At 33.9% G+C, this 19,517-nt stretch overlaps 2 protein-coding genes across 2 annotated transcripts; both read left to right on the forward strand.

Annotated features, from left to right (window-relative positions):
- The first annotated feature begins 1,671 nt into the window (after positions 1-1,671).
- HMG1 (hydroxy methylglutaryl CoA reductase 1) lies at positions 1,672-5,666 on the forward strand. Its single transcript, XM_085710624.1, has 4 exons — positions 1,672-2,649; positions 3,679-3,860; positions 4,528-4,874; positions 4,969-5,666. Exons 1-4 carry the CDS (start codon positions 1,724-1,726, stop codon positions 5,209-5,211), a joined length of 1,698 nt encoding a protein of 565 aa, XP_085566750.1. The 5' UTR covers positions 1,672-1,723; the 3' UTR covers positions 5,212-5,666.
- Positions 5,667-8,205: 2,539 nt separating this feature from the next.
- Positions 8,206-17,092, forward strand: LOC146924522 (TCP-1/cpn60 chaperonin family protein). Its single transcript, XM_085710625.1, has 14 exons — positions 8,206-8,342; positions 8,433-8,693; positions 9,675-9,800; positions 9,906-10,109; positions 11,978-12,147; positions 12,256-12,391; positions 12,532-12,648; positions 12,741-12,860; positions 12,967-13,065; positions 13,160-13,249; positions 14,071-14,158; positions 15,156-15,244; positions 15,327-15,401; positions 16,647-17,092. Exons 1-14 carry the CDS (start codon positions 8,328-8,330, stop codon positions 16,740-16,742), a joined length of 1,686 nt encoding a protein of 561 aa, XP_085566751.1. The 5' UTR covers positions 8,206-8,327; the 3' UTR covers positions 16,743-17,092.
- Positions 17,093-19,517: the final 2,425 nt, after the last annotated feature.

The raw sequence follows: 19,517 nt of genomic DNA on the forward strand, positions 1-19,517 counted from the left end.
ATGGCTCCATCTGAGATGGAGCTATCCTAAAGGATACATGGTGCCATCTCAGATGGAGCTATGTAAGGGAAAATGGCAAAGTAGGGCATATTGGACATTTTTTTTCAAACTAGGGCACATTTGATATTTTTTTTGTAACTAGGGTCTGCAAAAAAAAAAATTCGTTGTTCACACCATGTTCTTGGAAGAAAACACTCACATGTGTCACATGATTCATCCAACTATATCATGGCTCACACTTAATTTATCTTTAATTCATAATTCATTATTAATAGAGCATTATCACCGACTAGAGTGATAGTAGAACAAAAATTTTCTTTCTCTTAAAAAACACTTTTTTTTCTTTGTTTAATATATATTTAGTGAGTCTTGCAATCAATCATGTGGACTCTTATCCGTCAAAAATAATGTCAACACTTATAAATTAAAAAATACAAAATGTTCTTTTTGAGAGGAATACCAAATGTTCTGATACCCTAATAAGATCATTTCTTGTGTTGGCAAAAAAAATCATTCCTTGTAACGTCCCAAAAGAAAATATATACAAAATGAAGGGTTGAATACGGTCTTTGAAACAAATCTTTAGAAACATTGACGATCAATATCAATGTCCTTAAATTTAAATAAAGGTTTTAACTCGGGACTGGATCCTCTCATGTGACTGGAGAGTCCAGTGAAATCCTAGCCATTAAATGATAAATACATGTGAGGAATTAAATAGGAATTAAATGTCAAAATGAAGAGAGATAATGTATTTAATGGTTTAGATTTAAACCGTAGAAAACTGGAGAAAGTTTTTACAGGAGGGAATCTGCTCCCTTTTAACTCAACTACAAATATGGCTTAAAAAATACTCAACTTCTAATTTGAGATTGTTAAGTTGAACATTTTGTTATGGTTATTTAATTTAAACCTAAGATCTCCTCTTCCAATTTCTCTTTTATTTTTCTCCACTTTCTCCCTCTCACTCTTAAGCTCTCAAATAGATTTTATGATTCTTTTAGCGTATATTTGGTTCCACTTATAAAGATGTCAAAATTGATTCTAGGTTATGTAGAATTGATATTAACATGTTTGAATGTTTTCAAGTAACACTAATTTTGTCTTCAAAATAATTCCTACTTAAAAATAGGATATGTAGTTTTTATTTCAAATAACCTTTATATAATTGTACCTAAACAGAGACATTTTACTTCAATTCATTCCTGCTCTGAACCAATTTTATATAATCAATTTCTTCAAAATCAATTATTATCACTACATAACCAAATATACACCTCTTAACTTAATCAATGTTGGTTCAATATCTTCCTTACGAGTAAAAAAAATAAAGATAATTTTAGTAAAATTTTGAAGAATAGATCTGCCTCTAAAGTCTTAAACCATACTTTAATACTTCCCCACCCAAAAGCCACTTTAAGAAAAGAAAATCAACTTTTCCATTGTTGAATGTTCTAGTTCTAGTGAGTAGTCACACAAACTTTACCAAATAAAAAACTTAAAAATAAAAAATAATCAACCCTCCAAAAATAAAATAGTAAAATAATGAAATAAAATAACTAAAAAAAAAGCCAACAAAAACAAAGAAACACCAACGAATATGGGTCCGGTGGCAACGCAGCCTTCGCTGGCTCAAACACTATAACCCATTCATTCATTCTTCATTCGTTCATTCTCCATTTTCTCCCTCTCACTCTCTCTCTACCTTTCTCTCTCTAAACCAATGGACCTCCATCGCCGGCCGCCGCAAACCACCACCGGTGCCGTCGCGACCAACCCTCATTCCCACCGTCTCAAATCACGTTCCCCTCCACCATCACCAAAAGCCTCTGATGCTCTCCCTCTCCCTCTCTACCTCACCAACACCATCTTCTTCACGCTCTTCTTCTCCGTCGCGTATTATCTCCTCCACAGATGGCGTGACAAGATCCGTAGCTCCACTCCTCTTCATGTCGTCAATTTCACCGAACTCGCCGCCATTGTTTCCCTCATCGCTTCGTTTATCTACCTTCTAGGTTTCTTCGGTATTGATTTCGTTCAATCGTTTGCAACACGCGCTTCTCATGATGGTTGGGACCTCGATGACACCGTCATCACCACCACTACCAACACCACCGCCAATCAGCCTCTCCGCAAACTCACCTCACCTGAACCTTCATTATGTTCAGAGGAAGATAATTCAATTGTAAACTCCGTTGTTGAAGGTAGCATACCTTCCTATTCACTCGAATCGCGGCTCGGAGATTGTTTCCGAGCCGCCGCGATTCGTCGTGAAGCTTTACAACGAACATCAGGAAGATCTTTAGAAGGTTTACCATTAGAAGGATTTGACTACGAAGCGATTTTAGGGCAGTGTTGTGAAATGCCGGTAGGGTATATTCAAATTCCGGTGGGTGTGGCGGGACCATTGTTGTTGGATGGATTTGAATATACGGTTCCAATGGCGACTACAGAAGGGTGTTTGGTTGCTAGTACAAATAGAGGGTGTAAAGCTATACATGCTTCTGGTGGTGCTGAGAGTGTTGTTTTGAGAGATGCTATGTCTAGAGCACCTGTTGTTAGATTTTCTACCGCTAAAAGAGCTTCTCAGTTGAAGTTTTTCTTGGAGGATCCTTTGAATTCTGATACATTAGCTGTTGTTTTCAACAGGTTTGCTTCTTCTTTTTGAATTTTGAATTTTGATTTTGAATGGTTTTGTATTTAGTGAAATGAATATAGTTCTGTTTGGATTATCGGCTTAATTAAGTGTTTATGTATGAATGATTAATAATGTAACTATTTTTATATACCTTATAAGTTGTTTTCATAAGTTTTATCAGAGAATTTGTCAAGAGAATTTGTCATAAGTTGTTTTCATAAGTTCTTCTAAACAGTGTTAATGTTGGTTGATTAGCACAAATAAGGTAATTCAGATTGGCTCTTATTATTGGTATATGAAAGGGATAGCTTGGTTGGGTTGGGTTTTACTGTCATGTCATTTTCATTGAATTATGAAAATCTTGCATGTGGGAAGATAGCCAATGTTTCTAATAGTGAAGTGAAATTATTGGTATTTGAAAGGTATTGGTTAGTTTCTAAAAACATATGTACTGACAATCAATGTTTTAAATTTTTTGTCGCGTAGCGATGTATTGTGAAGAATTGTGGTTAGATATGCAGCCTCAGTTGTGACCACAAATGTGGAGATATTTAAAGCATTTGAAAAAGTAAAAGTGTTGTTTTTAACTTGTTGTCGTGAATTGGGATTTAAATTCCATAAAGATTCATTTCCCGCGTTCTGGTATATTGCGAAGAATCATAGTCAAATATGAAACCTCAGTTACAACTACACCATGGATACAGTAAAAACTTTGATGTCGTGGCATAAATTTGCAGACATTTTCTTTTACGAAAATCCTATTGACAATAATAGGTGTAGGTGTAGATGTGGTTAATTTGACCATTTACTCTCTTAATTTACGTCATTTATTTTGTTTGTTGATTTGTGTTTTTTTTCTTTTTTCATTTTACAAAGTTTGACATCAATGTGTTTTTCGATGTTTAAATTTATTATTTGTTTTTGTAAATTTGAGTAAAGAAAATAGAGGATTGGTTTGAAATTGAATATGGTTTATTGGATTTTTATACAAAAAATAATAATTTATGGTGAGTTTTGGTGTTTGTTTGCTGTCGTTTCAGGTCGAGTAGATTTGCCAGGTTGCTAGGTATTCAGTGTGCTATGGCTGGGAAGAATCTTTATATGAGATTTACATGTAGTACGGGTGATGCCATGGGGATGAACATGGTCTCCAAAGGGGTGCAGAACGTTCTTGATTTCCTTCGAAATGATTTCCCTGACATGGATGTTATTGGCATATCAGGTAATTTCCGTTGCCATTTGGATGGAATTTCCTTGTTTCTTCTCTAGTTAAGCCTGCATGATGTCATGAATACCATTTGTTTTGCTTGTGCTTCACACATTGTCCCTTTCATGGAAGTGGTCCAATTACATTATTTACACTTGTTTCTTTCATGAAAGTGGTCCAATTACATTAAATTATCTTTTCCATTGTCATCCTTGATTTTATCCATCTTTTATTGTTATAGGTGTTATATGATTTGAACTGGTAATTTATTCCATAAATTCAATACATTGGTGTTATTGTAGTTTCACTTATGAATATGAAATTGTCAAATTGAATTCTCATACGAGCTTGATTTATTTGTTTTATCTGCTTTTTGAGAAAATGGTTATGCAAAAGCATGGTGTGAAAATTGAACTTTGCCACCGCTCTCGAAGTCACCACCAATTTATTTACATTTCTAGTTTGATTAGATTCCTAATGTGTTCTAGCATTTATTTCTTTTGTCGTGTCAAATCCTGTTTGGTATTTAGTCTTCCAGTTAACTTGCATCTTTTGAATGTGTCACTATCTTAATCTCGTTATTTGGTTATTTGATTCCTGTAATCTATGCATGCCAAAATAATTTTAATGGGAACATTGGACCAAAAATGTGATGGTTGTTTGTACTGACTTGATTCTTTAGGAAATTATTGTTCGGATAAGAAACCTGCTGCAGTTAATTGGATTGAGGGACGCGGGAAATCAGTTGTTTGTGAAGCAATTATCAATGAAGATGTGGTGAAGAAGGTATTGAAGACCAAGGTGGCTGCCCTAGTGGAGCTAAACATGCTCAAAAACCTTGCTGGTTCTGCTGTTGCTGGCACTCTTGGCGGATTCAATGCCCATGCTAGTAACATTGTTTCTGCCATTTTTATAGCCACAGGTCAAGATCCAGCTCAAAATGTTGAAAGTTCCCATTGCATAACAATGATGGAAGCCGTAAATGATGGGAGAGACCTTCACGTTTCAGTGACAATGCCATCCATTGAGGTGATTTTGCATCCCCTACAGTTTATTTTAATCTTAAATTTTTCCAATTTAATAGCGCTAGGCCTAAGTTTTATATGTTTTTTTGAACTCTCAGGTGGGTACAGTAGGGGGTGGGACGCAACTTGCATCTCAATCTGCTTGCTTGAACATGCTTGGTGTGAAGGGTGCAAGCAAGGAGGAACCAGGATCAAACTCGAGACTCTTGGCAACCATTGTTGCTGGAGCTGTTTTAGCTGGCGAGTTGTCTCTGATGTCTGCCATTGCTTCAGGGCAACTAGTCAACAGCCACATGAAATACAACAGATCATGCAAAGATGTAACTAAAATCTCATCTTGAGGGTGAGGCCGTTGTAGCAGTCATTGTTTATGGTGTCTAAAATAAAATACAATAGAGTCTTTTTCAGCGCAGAAACCTGAATTTAGGGAAGGAAAATAGAAGACATTGGATTCAATTTGATTGTTGGTACCCATATCTGGCTCTGTTTTGCTATGTGTAATATTTTGATAGTACCTGTTTGGTTGTCCTCTCCGGACACTCCTTTCAGCCGAGCCATTGATTGGGTGTTAACATTCTCCATTTCCTTAACCAAGACATTGGAGTGTTGTATTATAATTTTTTTTTTCCTGATATTTATGTTTAGTATATATGTATCAATGTACTATTGTCTACATTTATTACCTTTATTTTATGTAATTGTGGACCAGTTAGTTAGCCGTGTGGTTTGATGAATTTCCTTTTGTCGTATTTGTCCACATAGTACCCATGAAATGAATTTAACCATGTCTTTCCTATGATTTCTCATTCAGTCAGTATGGATGTTGGTGTTATTATTCTATTGTCTTTTTCATTTGTTGTTTCAAACTTTGTAAGGTGACGTATTTCATTGGCACTTTGCTACTTCTGTTCAAGCATAAGAATGTTTTTTTTTTTTTAAGACAAAGCATAAGAATCATTATTTAATCACCCACAGTCCTATTGCATTGTAATTAGGACGAATTCACAATGTTAAACTTGTGAATTGACGGGGTCTAGACTCAAAAGCCGGGGTTCACCAATAACTTGTGGGTTGTTTAGGGTAATAGAATTAAATTTACGTAATATTTTGCATAAGTGAACTAGCTTAGCAACCATACCATCTATCTACTTAACAAACTGTGATGAACACAATTTTCATCAAACATCTACACTGTAAACAGGATATCAGTTGGAGCTTGTTTATTGGAGTCCATTACATGTTGTATTCGATCTTTGTCACCAATTTGAGATATGTCGGTCCACATTAATAATAAATCTCCATTACTGGTTCAAGATCGGGCAATTGATAACTAAAACTGATGATGACTCATATATGCCAACAACTGATGATTCATAACAAAAACAGCAAAAAAAACATGACAAATATTCTAGTGGCACGTGGAAGGGGCCAAGTGAACAAAGGATTCTTAAGTAACATGACAAATATTCTAGTGGCACATGTAAGGGGCCAAGTGAACAAAGGATTCTTAAAGTTGACAGCAAGTCAGAGAAGCAACTTGCTTACCAACTAAATCATAGAAGGCTAGAAGATTCAAATTTCTAAGAGAGTATTTTGGAGATAAATCCTTCAGGTGTTTAAATTAAGGGGGCGTTGAAAGTGTGTGATTCAAATAGGAGTGATGTACTTGGAGTGTCTTAACCAACAATTTCATGAAAGTGTATCATTCACTACAATTTCTCTATTTTTTCATATTGGAGTTTGTTTGAAGGTAGAAAATTACATTCTTGAAATGATATTTCTCAGAGCGCAATGCTATATCTCTAGAAAATTAACATCAAGAATTCTTCAAGAATAAAGAGCAGCCAATCACAATGCACTATTTGCCACAATTCAAGGAGGTGTGGCTGAAAAATAGGAAGTGAACGAATAAATCATGCAATTAAAACTTGCCAGTTGTGTCTTGAAAAATTCTTGATGCTATTTTTCTAGAGAAATAACATTTTTCTTTCTCATAATATAGTTATTAGGAACATTATTTCCAAAAATATTATTTCCTAAACCGTTATTATTTTTTTTTGCTAAAATAATTCATGGAGTATTTGGTAAGCATTTGACATTTTTAAGAATATTATTTCCAAAAATTAGTACTCCGTTTATAGCATCCTCTTTTGGAGCTTACCAAGCACTATGATTTGTAACACTTTTGAGTTTTGAATTAAATACGTCTGAGCAAAGGTGATTGATCATATACAACCGATGATTGATAACTAAGCAGCCATACACTTTGCAGGTAATCTAGTGATGCTCATGCACGGAATTAAGGAGTAAATATTTGAGACAATGTTTCATTTCTTAAAAGGGTTAAGTGAACAAAGGATTCTTGAAGTAGAAAGCAAGTGAGGGAAGCAACTTGCATACCAACCAAATCATAGAAGGCTAGAAGATTCAAATTTCTAAGAGAGAACTTTGGACTTAAAATATCCTTCAGGTGTTTAAATTAAGGGGAGCGTTGAAAGTGTGATTCAAGTAGGAGTGTTGTACATGGAATTCTACCCAACAACTCCTCATACAAGTTGTTCATGAAAGTGTATTATTCCCTCCAATTTCTCTATTTTTATATTTTGTTTCTTCTCCTATGTTGTTTGAGTTATAATGTGATATAATATATTTTTTGCTGTGAACTGGGTATCTCTATGCGTAACTGCACACTAACTTATCAAATAAAACCGCAATGAATGACAAAACTCTTATTCAATAGATATAACATTACATGTACATGGTTAAATTCGAAACCATGATTTAAAGTTAAGCCGGAAGACTTCTTAAAAAAAAAGAAGTTAAGCCATAAGATATTCTTTCCATCACATCCAATCGATTGTGAATGAATGTTTGCTCCAACATAAAATATATTAATGATTGTCTATTTTTGTTTTATGATACATTCTTTTAACAACAAAATAATTATCTCGCGAGCAAACTCCGGATTATCAAAACCCATTTAACTAGGAATAAGAGGGTTAACACATGAAAAAAACACTTTAATAAGATGGTAATAAATCTATTTCAATTTAACTTGAGATCTTGAGTTTGAATTTAACTATGAGAAATCAACTTTTGAAGAAGAGTTTTGTCATTAACTACAGCATGAATTGAAAGAAGAATCTACCCGTTATAAAAGACAACAAAATACATTTATAAGAAATTATTTATATCTTTTTTTTTTGGTCGAAAAATTATTTATATCTTTGAACAAAAAAAAATCTGGGTACAGAATGGGCTTTTGGGCCCAACGCCCAATAAAATGAAAATGAAGCCTGGTTTGAAAATAGACAGAGATACCATTTTGTCCAGTGAAAACAATCACTCATTCTCACACTGCAAAAAAGAAGGAGCCAGAAACTGGTACTCGAAAAAACTCTTCAAATCTTAAACCCTAATAACTCTCTCTCTTCCTCCTCCATCACCGTCTTCAACCATGTCTTCTATGCTGGTAAGCTCTCTCTCCAACTCTTCTTCGTTACTCGTTTCTCTAACTTTACTTAACCTAATTCATTTCTGAAAATGCGGTTGTGGAAAACAGCAACCACAGATCATACTACTGAAAGAAGGTACAGACACGTCTCAAGGGAAGCCACAACTCGTAAGCAACATCAATGCTTGCTGCGCCGTTGCCGATGTCGTTCGAACCACCCTAGGTCCTCGCGGTATGGACAAACTCATCCACGATGATAAAGGTTCTGTCACCATTTCTAACGACGGCGCTACTATCATGAAGCTTCTTGATATCGTTCATCCCGCTGCGAAGATCTTAGTTGATATTGCTAAGTCTCAGGACTCTGAGGTAAACTCAGTAACTAACTAACTAACTCCGATCTCATCATTTTGCAGAAAATGCATTTATACTGAAATTGTTTTTGATTTATTTGTTTATTTATATTACTCTCTGCTTAGATCGGTTTTTTGAAAAGTGATTTGTTATATTTAGTCATTGTATTTGTTTCGTTCAGATGGTTAAGATTTTTTGGAATTAAGGACGTGTTTTTGGATAAACAACTTAAAATAAGAACTTATAGGATAAGTGCCTATCATATTAGTGTTTATGTACAAGTTATTACTATAACAAAAAAATTAAGTAAACACAAACTTTTTTTGTGTAAGGTGTAAGTTGTTATGATAAGCTACCCTAGAGAACTTATGGAAATAAGCTGGAAACTACTTATCAACATTTAATTAGCTGTTTCCGTTAGCTCTCTCAAACAGTCAGACAAATGCTAGTATTTATGTACAATACATTCTATAGCAAAAGATTAAGGCCTGTTTGGATAAACAACTTATTTGTAGCTTATAGCACAGGCACTTATCATGATAAATGCTTATGTATTAGCTTGTATAAGCTAGTCTTATAGCAAAAGATTAAATAACTTTAAATTGTTTTTGTCTTTTCTACAAGTTGTTTTTATAAGCTATATTGAAGAACTTATGAAAATAAGCTGAAATAAGCTGTTTTCATAAATTCTCCAAAACAATGTCACAAAACGTAGGCTGGTAGGTAAGCTCAAATAAGCCAATTCAAACAGGTCCAAGTAAACTTGAACTTTTACGAATAAGCTATAAGCTGTTATAAGATACCCTAGAGAACTTATGCAAATAAGTTGAAAACTACTCAAACATTTCATAACCTGTTTCCGTAAGCTCTCTCAGACAGTCTGTCTAAGTGCTTATGCCAATAGATACGCTCATTTTAGCCAATTTAATTAAGCTCTAAGTGTACATTTGTTTTAATGTAAATAAAGTATTGTCATTGTTGTTTGTGACTGTGAAGGTTGGCGATGGAACCACCACTGTGGTATTGCTTGCAGCTGAGTTTTTAAGAGAAGCAAAGCCTTTCATTGAAGATGGTGTTCACTCTCAAAATTTAATACGGAGTTATAGGAATGCATGCTCCTTGGTACGTACTTATATCTCAAGTTCTTAATTGTTTTTATCATTATTAAGTTCCATGAGTGAAGTTATGTTTCTGACTTGTTTTTTCCGTGTATAATAATTTATATAGGCGATCGAGAAGGTTAAAGAGCTAGCTGTTAGCATTGAGGGAAAAAGTTTGGAAGAGAAGAAAAGTTTGCTTGGAAAGTGTGCTGCTACAACACTTTCTTCAAAACTTATAGGCGGAGAAAAGGAATTCTTTGCATCTATGGTTGTGGACGCTGTAATTGCAATTGGGACTGATGATAGGTTAAACATGATTGGAATAAAGAAGGTAAACTCTATTGCTTATTTTACAACCTTTTCTCCATTTGGTACATTATCTCTTTTATGGTGGCAATGCATAATTCTTTTTCAATAGAAAAGAAATTATTAGGAAAATGTGTGCAAAAGAGGAAGGATCAATGTACTCTTAAATAGTAAAACATACCATAATAGCTCACCAGTATGGCAAGGCTCTCCAATCACTTTGCATAAATGTGTATGCGCACTTCAGTGAATGAAGTTAGAGTTAGAAACTGCAGTGTGTTTGAGTGTACTTCTGCAGGATCAAATTAGAGGATTACTAGAAGAGTTGAACTAATGTGTTTTATAATTGGTCTTACTTAGAATTTTGAGTTCACTTTGGAATGAAATATGCTCGAGTGTGCTTTGGAATGAAGTATTAATTACATAGAATTTTATATCTGGTTGTTAACAACTTCATTAGACAGTGTTATGTTATCTAAACACTTTGTGAAACAAAACATTTGATGGCATGATAGAGATCTGGATTTTTATGTCTTCTCTTTCTGATTTCTTTTCCTATTCCAGTGGATATCATTTTAATCAATGTAAGTTGCATTTGAAGATTTTTAAAGCCGGTCTGTTTTAGTGTCCAACCATATAATCACCATTCTAATAAATTGCCACTCGCTGTGCCTGTGCTATTCATTTCATTCCCATTTCTCGATGTTGACAACATCATGCAGAGAACTATGAAACACCTCAATTAATTTCCCAAACAGTTACTATTTTTGCAGTTCTCCAAATATGTGGTTGCTGTTACTAAGTTCTCCCATTTCCTAACATTTTAATCAAGTTTCAGTGAATTTTCTTCTCATTTAGAAAGATTTTTTATTTGCTGAAAGAGTGAAACAACATTGCCAGTCTTTGTTGTTGTTCCCTCCTCAATAAAGGTTACCTAGTTTTCATGTTGCATTGCAATTAGATATTTCAGTATCAATATTTACCCATAGATTCGTAAGTGGATACATTTCAATTGATAGTAGGCGCATTTCAATTGATTTGCATAGTACTGTTCCTGCAAATATGTAAAAAAAAATACTGGATTGTTCATAAAATGTAATAGGAAGTTGGATAAAAAATAGTTGACTAACTGATGCACAAGATATTGTACAGGGAATGAATTAAGAATTTTGCGAAGATGAATGTCCACTTTCGAGCAGTGGCTGCTCCTAAGAATAAAGAAAGAAGTTTTTTTTTTTTTTTTTTAATCTGAATTTATATACCCATTTCACTCACTACCCATGAATAAGGGGTTGGATTTTACACACACGCATAGTTATCTAATTAGATAACTGTAAGCTACGGTTACAACTTACAATAAGTAATTTGAAAAAGAATAACTGTTACTAAATAATATTTACTAATTCATTAAAAGTAATAATAATTAACTACTTAGACTTTAGCACAGTCACAAGTATGTGCCTTGCCATTTTACTTGTTAATTCCACCGACTTGAGCCAAGACATAGTCATCCATCCACAAAGGTCTCTTGGTCATTCTATGGGGCTTATTTTTTTTAACCCAATTGACCCACCATTTGTTTGAACCTATGAAGCACGGACACAGACACGAATAATAATTTGAGAAAATGACATAATTCAGTGTAATCATAGGTGTCGTGTTGGTGTCGGACTCCGACGCGTGTCCGACAACGGGACATGCCTAATCCGAGGAGTGTCCGTGCTTCATACTTTGAACTGTATCACTAACTAGGTTGGACTTGGGACTGTTACTGTCATATATGTTTTTGTTTTATGGTTACATTAGTGTTAGTATCATAAGCAATTTAGTTTTCTTTAGGTACTTTTTTGTGTGTTGTAGTGCTGTTATAATGATTCAGGTTTTCTTCTACAGGTTCCTGGTGGTAACATGCGCGACTCATTTCTTGTCAATGGTGTTGCCTTCAAGAAGACATTTTCATATGCTGGATTTGAGCAGCAGCCCAAGAAGTTTCTCGATCCAAAAATACTATTACTTAATGTTGAGTTGGAGCTAAAATCTGAGAAAGAAAATGCCGAAATAAGGTGCCAATATTTCAAATTCGTTTGTTTTGTGTTCGTTGATTTTGGGGTTCTATTGAAGAGTTGCTTAGTTATGTGGCTTCCTTCTCTTATTTCTTGTGTTCTCTACAGATTATCAGATCCTTCGCAGTATCAATCAATTGTTGATGCAGAATGGAATATTATTTATGACAAATTGGATAAATGTGTCCAAAGTGGTGCCAAAGTTGTTCTCTCACGCCTGGCTATTGGTGATCTGGCAACACAGGTATTAATTATTTTTTTCATTTATTTTTCCTCATTAGATCAAGTTTTAGTTATAATATTAGAAAGTCAATATTTTGTTTTACTTATAAACTTCCACGTATATTAATTAGTAGTTTAATTTGAAACTTGCCTTTGAAACAGTATTTTGCCGATAGAGACATTTTCTGTGCTGGTCGTGTAGCAGAAGAAGATCTTAAAAGAGTTGCTGCTGCAACTGGGGGAACTGTGCAAACATCTGTCAATAACATTATTGATGAGGTTGTGTATTATTAGTGGGATTCTGCATTGTTTGCACTCTTTGTAATTTTATGTGTTGCAGCTGATTTTTTTTTTTACTTATTTGCTTGAAGGTTCTTGGAACTTGTGAGATTTTTGAGGAAAAGCAAGTAGGAAACGAGAGATTCAACATCTTCAATGGATGTCCATCTGGCCAAACAGCCACCATAGTTCTCCGTGGTGGAGCCGATCAGGTCTGTTATATGTGGTGCAATAAGTAGTCATGGAGCTTGTAATTAAACATATTTAATAGGATCTGCCATTATGGGCAGATATTTAAGTTTTGCTATTTTTTCACAGTTCATAGAGGAAGCAGAGCGAAGTTTGCATGATGCAATCATGATTGTTAGAAGGGCTATGAAGAATTCAACTGTAGTTGCTGGTGGAGGTGCTATAGATGTATGTCTCCACTCAGAATTTTGTTGTGCATTTCATTGGATTATGATAGGGACTGTTAAATATTAAAATGTGGTTACGTGGTTATTGTTGTCAGATGGAAATAAGCCGGTACCTAAGGCAGCATGCACGCACAATAGCTGGAAAGTCTCAACTTTTCATCAACTCCTATGCAAAAGCTCTTGAGGTAAGTTTTTGTAAACTTAATATGGTCTATAGTGGTATACATGTCTTAATTATTATTAATCATATATCTTTAAATTAAGGGACTGCAGTGGCTGTTTAACAAAAGTGGTCTAAAGTTTTTGTAAACTAGATATGGTCTATAGTGGTATACATGTCCTAATTTTCTATTATTTTAGTCATATATCTTTAAATTAAGGGACTGCAGTGGCTGTTTAACAAAAGTGGTCTAAAGTTCAAACTAACAGGATACTAACAATCATCATTGTCTTTTTTACAAAATTTCCAATCAAATTTTCAATCATTCTAGAAAATTTTCAGGTTTCCAATAGGTTTTTTAATCTTGGTCAAAAACTGTTGATCATATGCTTTCAGTGTTGTCAAGAGCATAATTTGAACAAAACGCCTCTGCTATCCAAAATATGCCCATCAATCTTGTCAAATAGCAACTATAGGGTTATAACAAAACAAAACGTAATTTGACAAAACCAATATTTTCCCAGATCCGCAATTGAAAATACCATGCTTTATTATTGCATTATTGTGGGAGGAAGGGCGTGGCATGAGAGAAAAGCTGCCCTTTTTGTGTATGAAATTTTCTTGATGCTATTCAACCCAAAATTAATTGCATATAATGCCTTGTGATTTTGAACATTCTCTCATGCCACGCCCTTCATCCACGATGAGCATAGGAATATCGAATACAATAGTTTTCCAATATATACTTTTTTTCATTTTTGAAATCACTATTTCAGGCATCTGGTTTCACATGCATAGTTTGCTTGATTGTATTTTGATGCAAACAAATTTAATGTGTTATTGCAGGTTATTCCCCGGCAATTATGTGACAATGCTGGATTTGATGCAACTGATGTGCTGAACAAACTAAGACAGAAACACGCGCTTCCTTCTGGTTGGTTGACCTTCGTTTTATTTGCACAATTGCTTACTTACTACATATACCTGCATTTGGAGAGGCTTAGAAGTAGGGCTGCAATTGAGCCAAGCCCAGTTGAATATAAGATCATTGGTGCTGTTCAATTGAATACAAGTTCAAGCCGGAGGTCATAATATGTTAAAGGCCTGGCCTGTTGTAGACCTGAACTGATCTCAAGCTCTTGTGAATAATAAAAAATAATTTGCATATTTACAGACACACATACATACTTACAACAATAATTAATTATCTATGTCCACATAACTTGTTTTAATAAGTATTCATTTAAATTAAATAACTCACGAATAGGTGAAGTTTATCAGTAATAGTAAATTTAATTTAAAAACACCATTTTACTTGAGTTAAGCTGCTTGTGAGCTGAACATGCTTAGAAATTAGATTCGTGGATTTGGTTCAGTTAATAACATATGTTCAATGTTTTAGAGTGTTTGTTTAAAACAATTTGCATGAACAGGAATAGCTGGACCCACTTTCAGAATGTATTAACTACATTGAAACATGCCATCAAGTATATGTTGATTGGATAGACCACTTTATTTATTTCCTCTTGACCATTGTTTCACTCCATCATCATAGAAAAATTTATCGAAGGGCTTATTTTTAATTACTATAACCAAACTGTTTTATTACATAATTACAAACCATTTAGTTCATTCAAACCCTTGCTCAGAAGCAAACCATATTGTTATACAATAATGTAATCAGGCTTTAGTTTGTGCTGTCATACTTGGTATTTATCTTTTGCTAATGTCCTATGCACTTTGGTGGCTTCAAGAATGTAGATGAGAAATTTGTATAATCTGTAGATTCTCTGACCTTGAATTCATGTGTGCCTCTGTGTGTGGGTGTACCTGACATATCTGTAAATGCATTTGCTATATAATTTAATAAACTTCTGAGTTCTTCTGATGGGTCAGAAGTTAAAAATCTTGCTTTTACATGCTTGTTGAAGGTGAGGGTGCTCCATTTGGGGTCGACATAGCCACTGGTGGAATTGCTGATTCATTTGCCAACTTTGTCTGGGAGCCTGCAGTTGTAAAGGTAACACATTTATTTGCGTGGTTTGCATTCCAATTCTAATGTTCTATGTGGATGGTGTCTAAGTAAGTTAATAAATTTGCAGATCAATGCTATAAATGCTGCTACAGAGGCAGCTTGCCTGGTCTTAAGTGTGGATGAAACAGTTAAAAATCCTAAGGTAAATATATGACCATCTCTATCAGTTTATATTTACCGATGATTGCACTTTTGTTTTGGTTAATATTTCCTAGGGTATGTTGAAATTTCATTTTAATTTCACTTCCTGTTTGACACATTTCTTTTTGTAAAGGATTTTTTCTACTTTAAGGGGGTAATAGTATATAACTTTTACCTTTGGATATGTGCCATGCTATATTTGACTCTTTCCTGTATAAATTCACATGCAGTCCAATTGTTCTCAACTTTCCTTGTTGTCTTTTAAGCATTGTTTACATATCACCTGGTTTGAGTATAGAGTCTAGTTGTCTTGGTACTTTTTCCATACAAATTTCTTTTACTCGGTCTTGAAAACTGTCTCCTGCTCACCATCAAATACTTATTTGTTTTGGGGTAATGGCGATTAGTTCCTTAATTCATGCGGATTGGGATTCCTTAGTTGTGAGAAAAGACAGAATGGTGTTTCCATCCTCAGCAGGATTCCATTTCCAGAATGAAATTTTTCATCGTCCCAATTTGACCTTATTCCTTCTATAAAATAAAAAAGTTCCCTTAGTCAAGATAAATGAATTATCTGTGTTTTGAAGTTATTGCGCCCCTCCCTGTTTCCTCGCTTAATCATTGAAGCAGCTATTTTCTTACTACATCCATGTAGTAGCTGTACCAAGAATTGTGTATCTGATACTTCCCAATTTGCTTTGATATTAGCGCCATGCAATTCGCATTGATAGCTTTGATGTTTCTCACTCATATTATGTATTCAAATGCTCCTTCATTGATTTTAATGAGAAATACTGTAGATTCCATTAAGACTTTATTTGATTATATGCCATGTACATTGTACAAATGATGCAATATTTATGTTTACCTGATTAATTGTTGCATAATTAATGGGATATATAAACTGCCTGTAGTCATTTTTGGTTGGTATTCTTGCGATGATTTAAGTTGGGTCCCTCAATGTGACTTTTGAACTTTACATTGATTTACAGAATTGTGGTCATCAATGTCTTGTATATATGACCATTTTTTATGTACATTAAATCATTTGTTTTCATTTTATTCTCTAAGCTTGTTAGTTATGGATTATTTTTTTCTCATTGTACCCATGTGTCCCACAAAAATGTAAATAGTTTTTAATCACATGTGTGCCTATTCTAGGATTATGATATTTTCACTAATACGAAGAAGTAGGAAACATTTATGGAACTGTATTTGAATTGTTTTATCTATTAAATCTATGTAGTCCGAGAGTGCACAAGGAGAGGCTGCTGCAAGTGCCATGGGAGGCAGAGGTCGCGGAGGTGGTTTCCGTGGCCGTGGACGAGGAATGCGTAGATGATTAGAAATGTGTTCTAATGGGTTAGTATTTGTGTCGTGTGTTGAATGTCTGTAATATGCGCAATGCCACTGGATGTATGTTTCTGGTATTGTTGCTAGAAGCGTACAATATTTATCTACAGATGTTGATATGGTATGAAATGGTAATATTGGGGATTCTAGGAGCATCATCTGATCAAACTAGGATTTGATGGTAGCGATTTTGAGGCATGGTCTTTTTTGTATTTGTTAATTTTATACGTTGGAGGGGTTGAATTTATTAGATGGCTGTTGTTTGGGATTTCTATTTTGTGTGAAATTTTGCTTCATCTTAACACTAAGTATTTAGATATGCATGTGATTTTATCTATAGCCTTATGTAGTAATCTATGGGAAGGTCTTAAGAACATTGCATACAATTGTTGAAACTGATAGCCATAGCAAAAATTCCAGTGTTACTAACAAATTAAACCACTAATATTGGCAACATCGATCTATAAATGGTTCATGATGATAGTGACAGACTGGATGTTGTTTTCATGCCTCAAGGTGTGACAGATTCTTGTAGTTATTATTCTGCTTAATTTCAGTTATGTGTTGGTATCATATAGTCGTTGTTCTTGCAAAGTTTTATGTTTGGGTTTTCAGTACTGATAGTTGGTTTTCAAAAAGAAAAATGATATTTGAACAATCATTTTTAAATAATTTTTGAGACAACCCTCTCTTTCATACTCTCATTGTATTTTTAGTATCTCTCTCCCTCTTTATTGTTATTGTCCAATAAGAAGAGAGGAAAAAAAAAAGGTAGTCACGAATGTTGTTTAAAATTGGTTGTACAAATATCACCCCTTTCCAAAATTCTAAATTCTAAAATATTTCTCGTACGTATTTTCTCTTGTGAATTAGGTTCTGGAAATATATCGTGGATATTAATTATGATTGAATGCCTGTATATCTATATTGATATTATGTTAGTGCAGTAAGTTCTGGAAATAAAGTGTAGTTATGCGTTGAACTTTGTCTCTCAATACTCAATTTAGGGCCTGTTTGGTTTGGCTTCTGAGAAGCAATTCTAGCCCAAAATCAATTCTCTACAGTGCCAAAAGCAATTCTAGCCAAAAACAACGTGTTTGGTTCAGCTTTTCAGAATTGCTTTTATCCTCCAAAAGCAATTCTCCATGAAGCTACAAATCCTAGCTTCTAGCTTTTCTAGAATCAATTCTCCTTGAACAACGTGTATAGGTTTGTATATTTTATTATTACAACATGTTGTTTTACTTTATTGCCCTTTATCAATTCTCATTCTTTATCAATTCTTCTTTAGCTATGTCTATTTTAGTAATTATACATTCAAAAGCAATTTTACATAATTGCATCCAAACATAAATCATTTTGTTTAATCAATTCTACATAATTGTATCCAAACATAAATCAATTCTCTCAGAATCAATTCTGTTAGAATCAATTCTATCAGAATCAATTCTTTCAGAATCAATTATATTCAAAGCTGAACCAAACGGGCACTTAATACATAAATCTTTGTCATCGAGTTAACACCTGATGAACAAGTGATATTCAAATGTAACACCTTAAATGCACTATCTAATGTCACACAGACAATTAGATAGAATCGTTATTTAAAATGTTGAACCTTAAATGCTACTCTCTCCGTCTCTATATCATAGCACCCATTTGATTTTATTTTTGTTCCTAAATGTAAACCCTTTTTCAAATTACTAGATGAATTTATTTTTTTTTTCTAAACATACTCTTTATTAATGCTACTAATTTGTCTTGAAATTTGAAAAGTTAAATTTAATACACATACAAACAAATGACAATTTGATAATATTAACACACAAAACAGACACATTAATTACACGACAACTTTTCTTTAGAAACGTGAAAAAAGTAAAAGGGGCTTACATTCAGGGACGGAGGGAGTAATAGAGATGGAATATTTTATTGATTAAGATAACGACTAATGAACAAGAGAGGGAACTAATGTTTTGTTTCTAATGTTTTGTTTATTTCTTAAATAATATATATTTGGGGTCAGGCTCTCATTGGAGAGTGTCCATTGTGAATCTGGATCATTCTGATCTCCTTTTGACTTTGACCGGTAAAAACAATGAATGACTAAGATCTTACCATAGAAAAGTCACTGCATAATGTCTGCTCCTTTAAATATGACACTTGATATGACACCAAGGAGCGAGCATAAACAAATTTGCTCAAAAAATCCTTAATATTCCCTCCGATCATATTTATAAGAGAAAATTGGGTCAACAAAAGTTGATGTATCTTGTTAAAAATTCAGTCGAAATACATTCGATTTTGTTGACCTAACTTTCTCTTATAAATAAGACTAGAGGGAGTATTGAATGTAATGGTGTCGGAGGATTGTTTGGTGTTCACTAGTGTTAACTGCCAAGTTGAGGGGTTTTGTCTTTGTATTTTTAAGGCTAATAAATTTGTATAAATGAATGTGTTCCGCGTTTAAACTTATAACTTATGGTTTTTTACATTATCTTCCATGTTTGATCTAAAAACTCCGTTCACTAAAAACTGTAGCCTTGTTCTCGTTGAATACCAATGTTTTTGCAGAAATAGGATAATATATAACAAGGAAATAAAACATGGATGTTCATTAACATCTTTCGTGTAGATCAAAATGCCAAAAATGATTATTTCGGCAAAGCTTACAGCAAACTTGCTAAAAAGAGGCACCCACGATAATTAAGAACCATAAGAACGATGCCTAAAAAACTATAAGAAAAAGAAAAGGTGAACAACT

Source organism: Medicago sativa, chromosome 5 (assembly GCF_051527215.1).
Source record: "Medicago sativa cultivar Bolivia chromosome 5, Bolivia_mono, whole genome shotgun sequence".
NCBI classification, from domain to species: domain Eukaryota; kingdom Viridiplantae; phylum Streptophyta; class Magnoliopsida; order Fabales; family Fabaceae; genus Medicago; species Medicago sativa.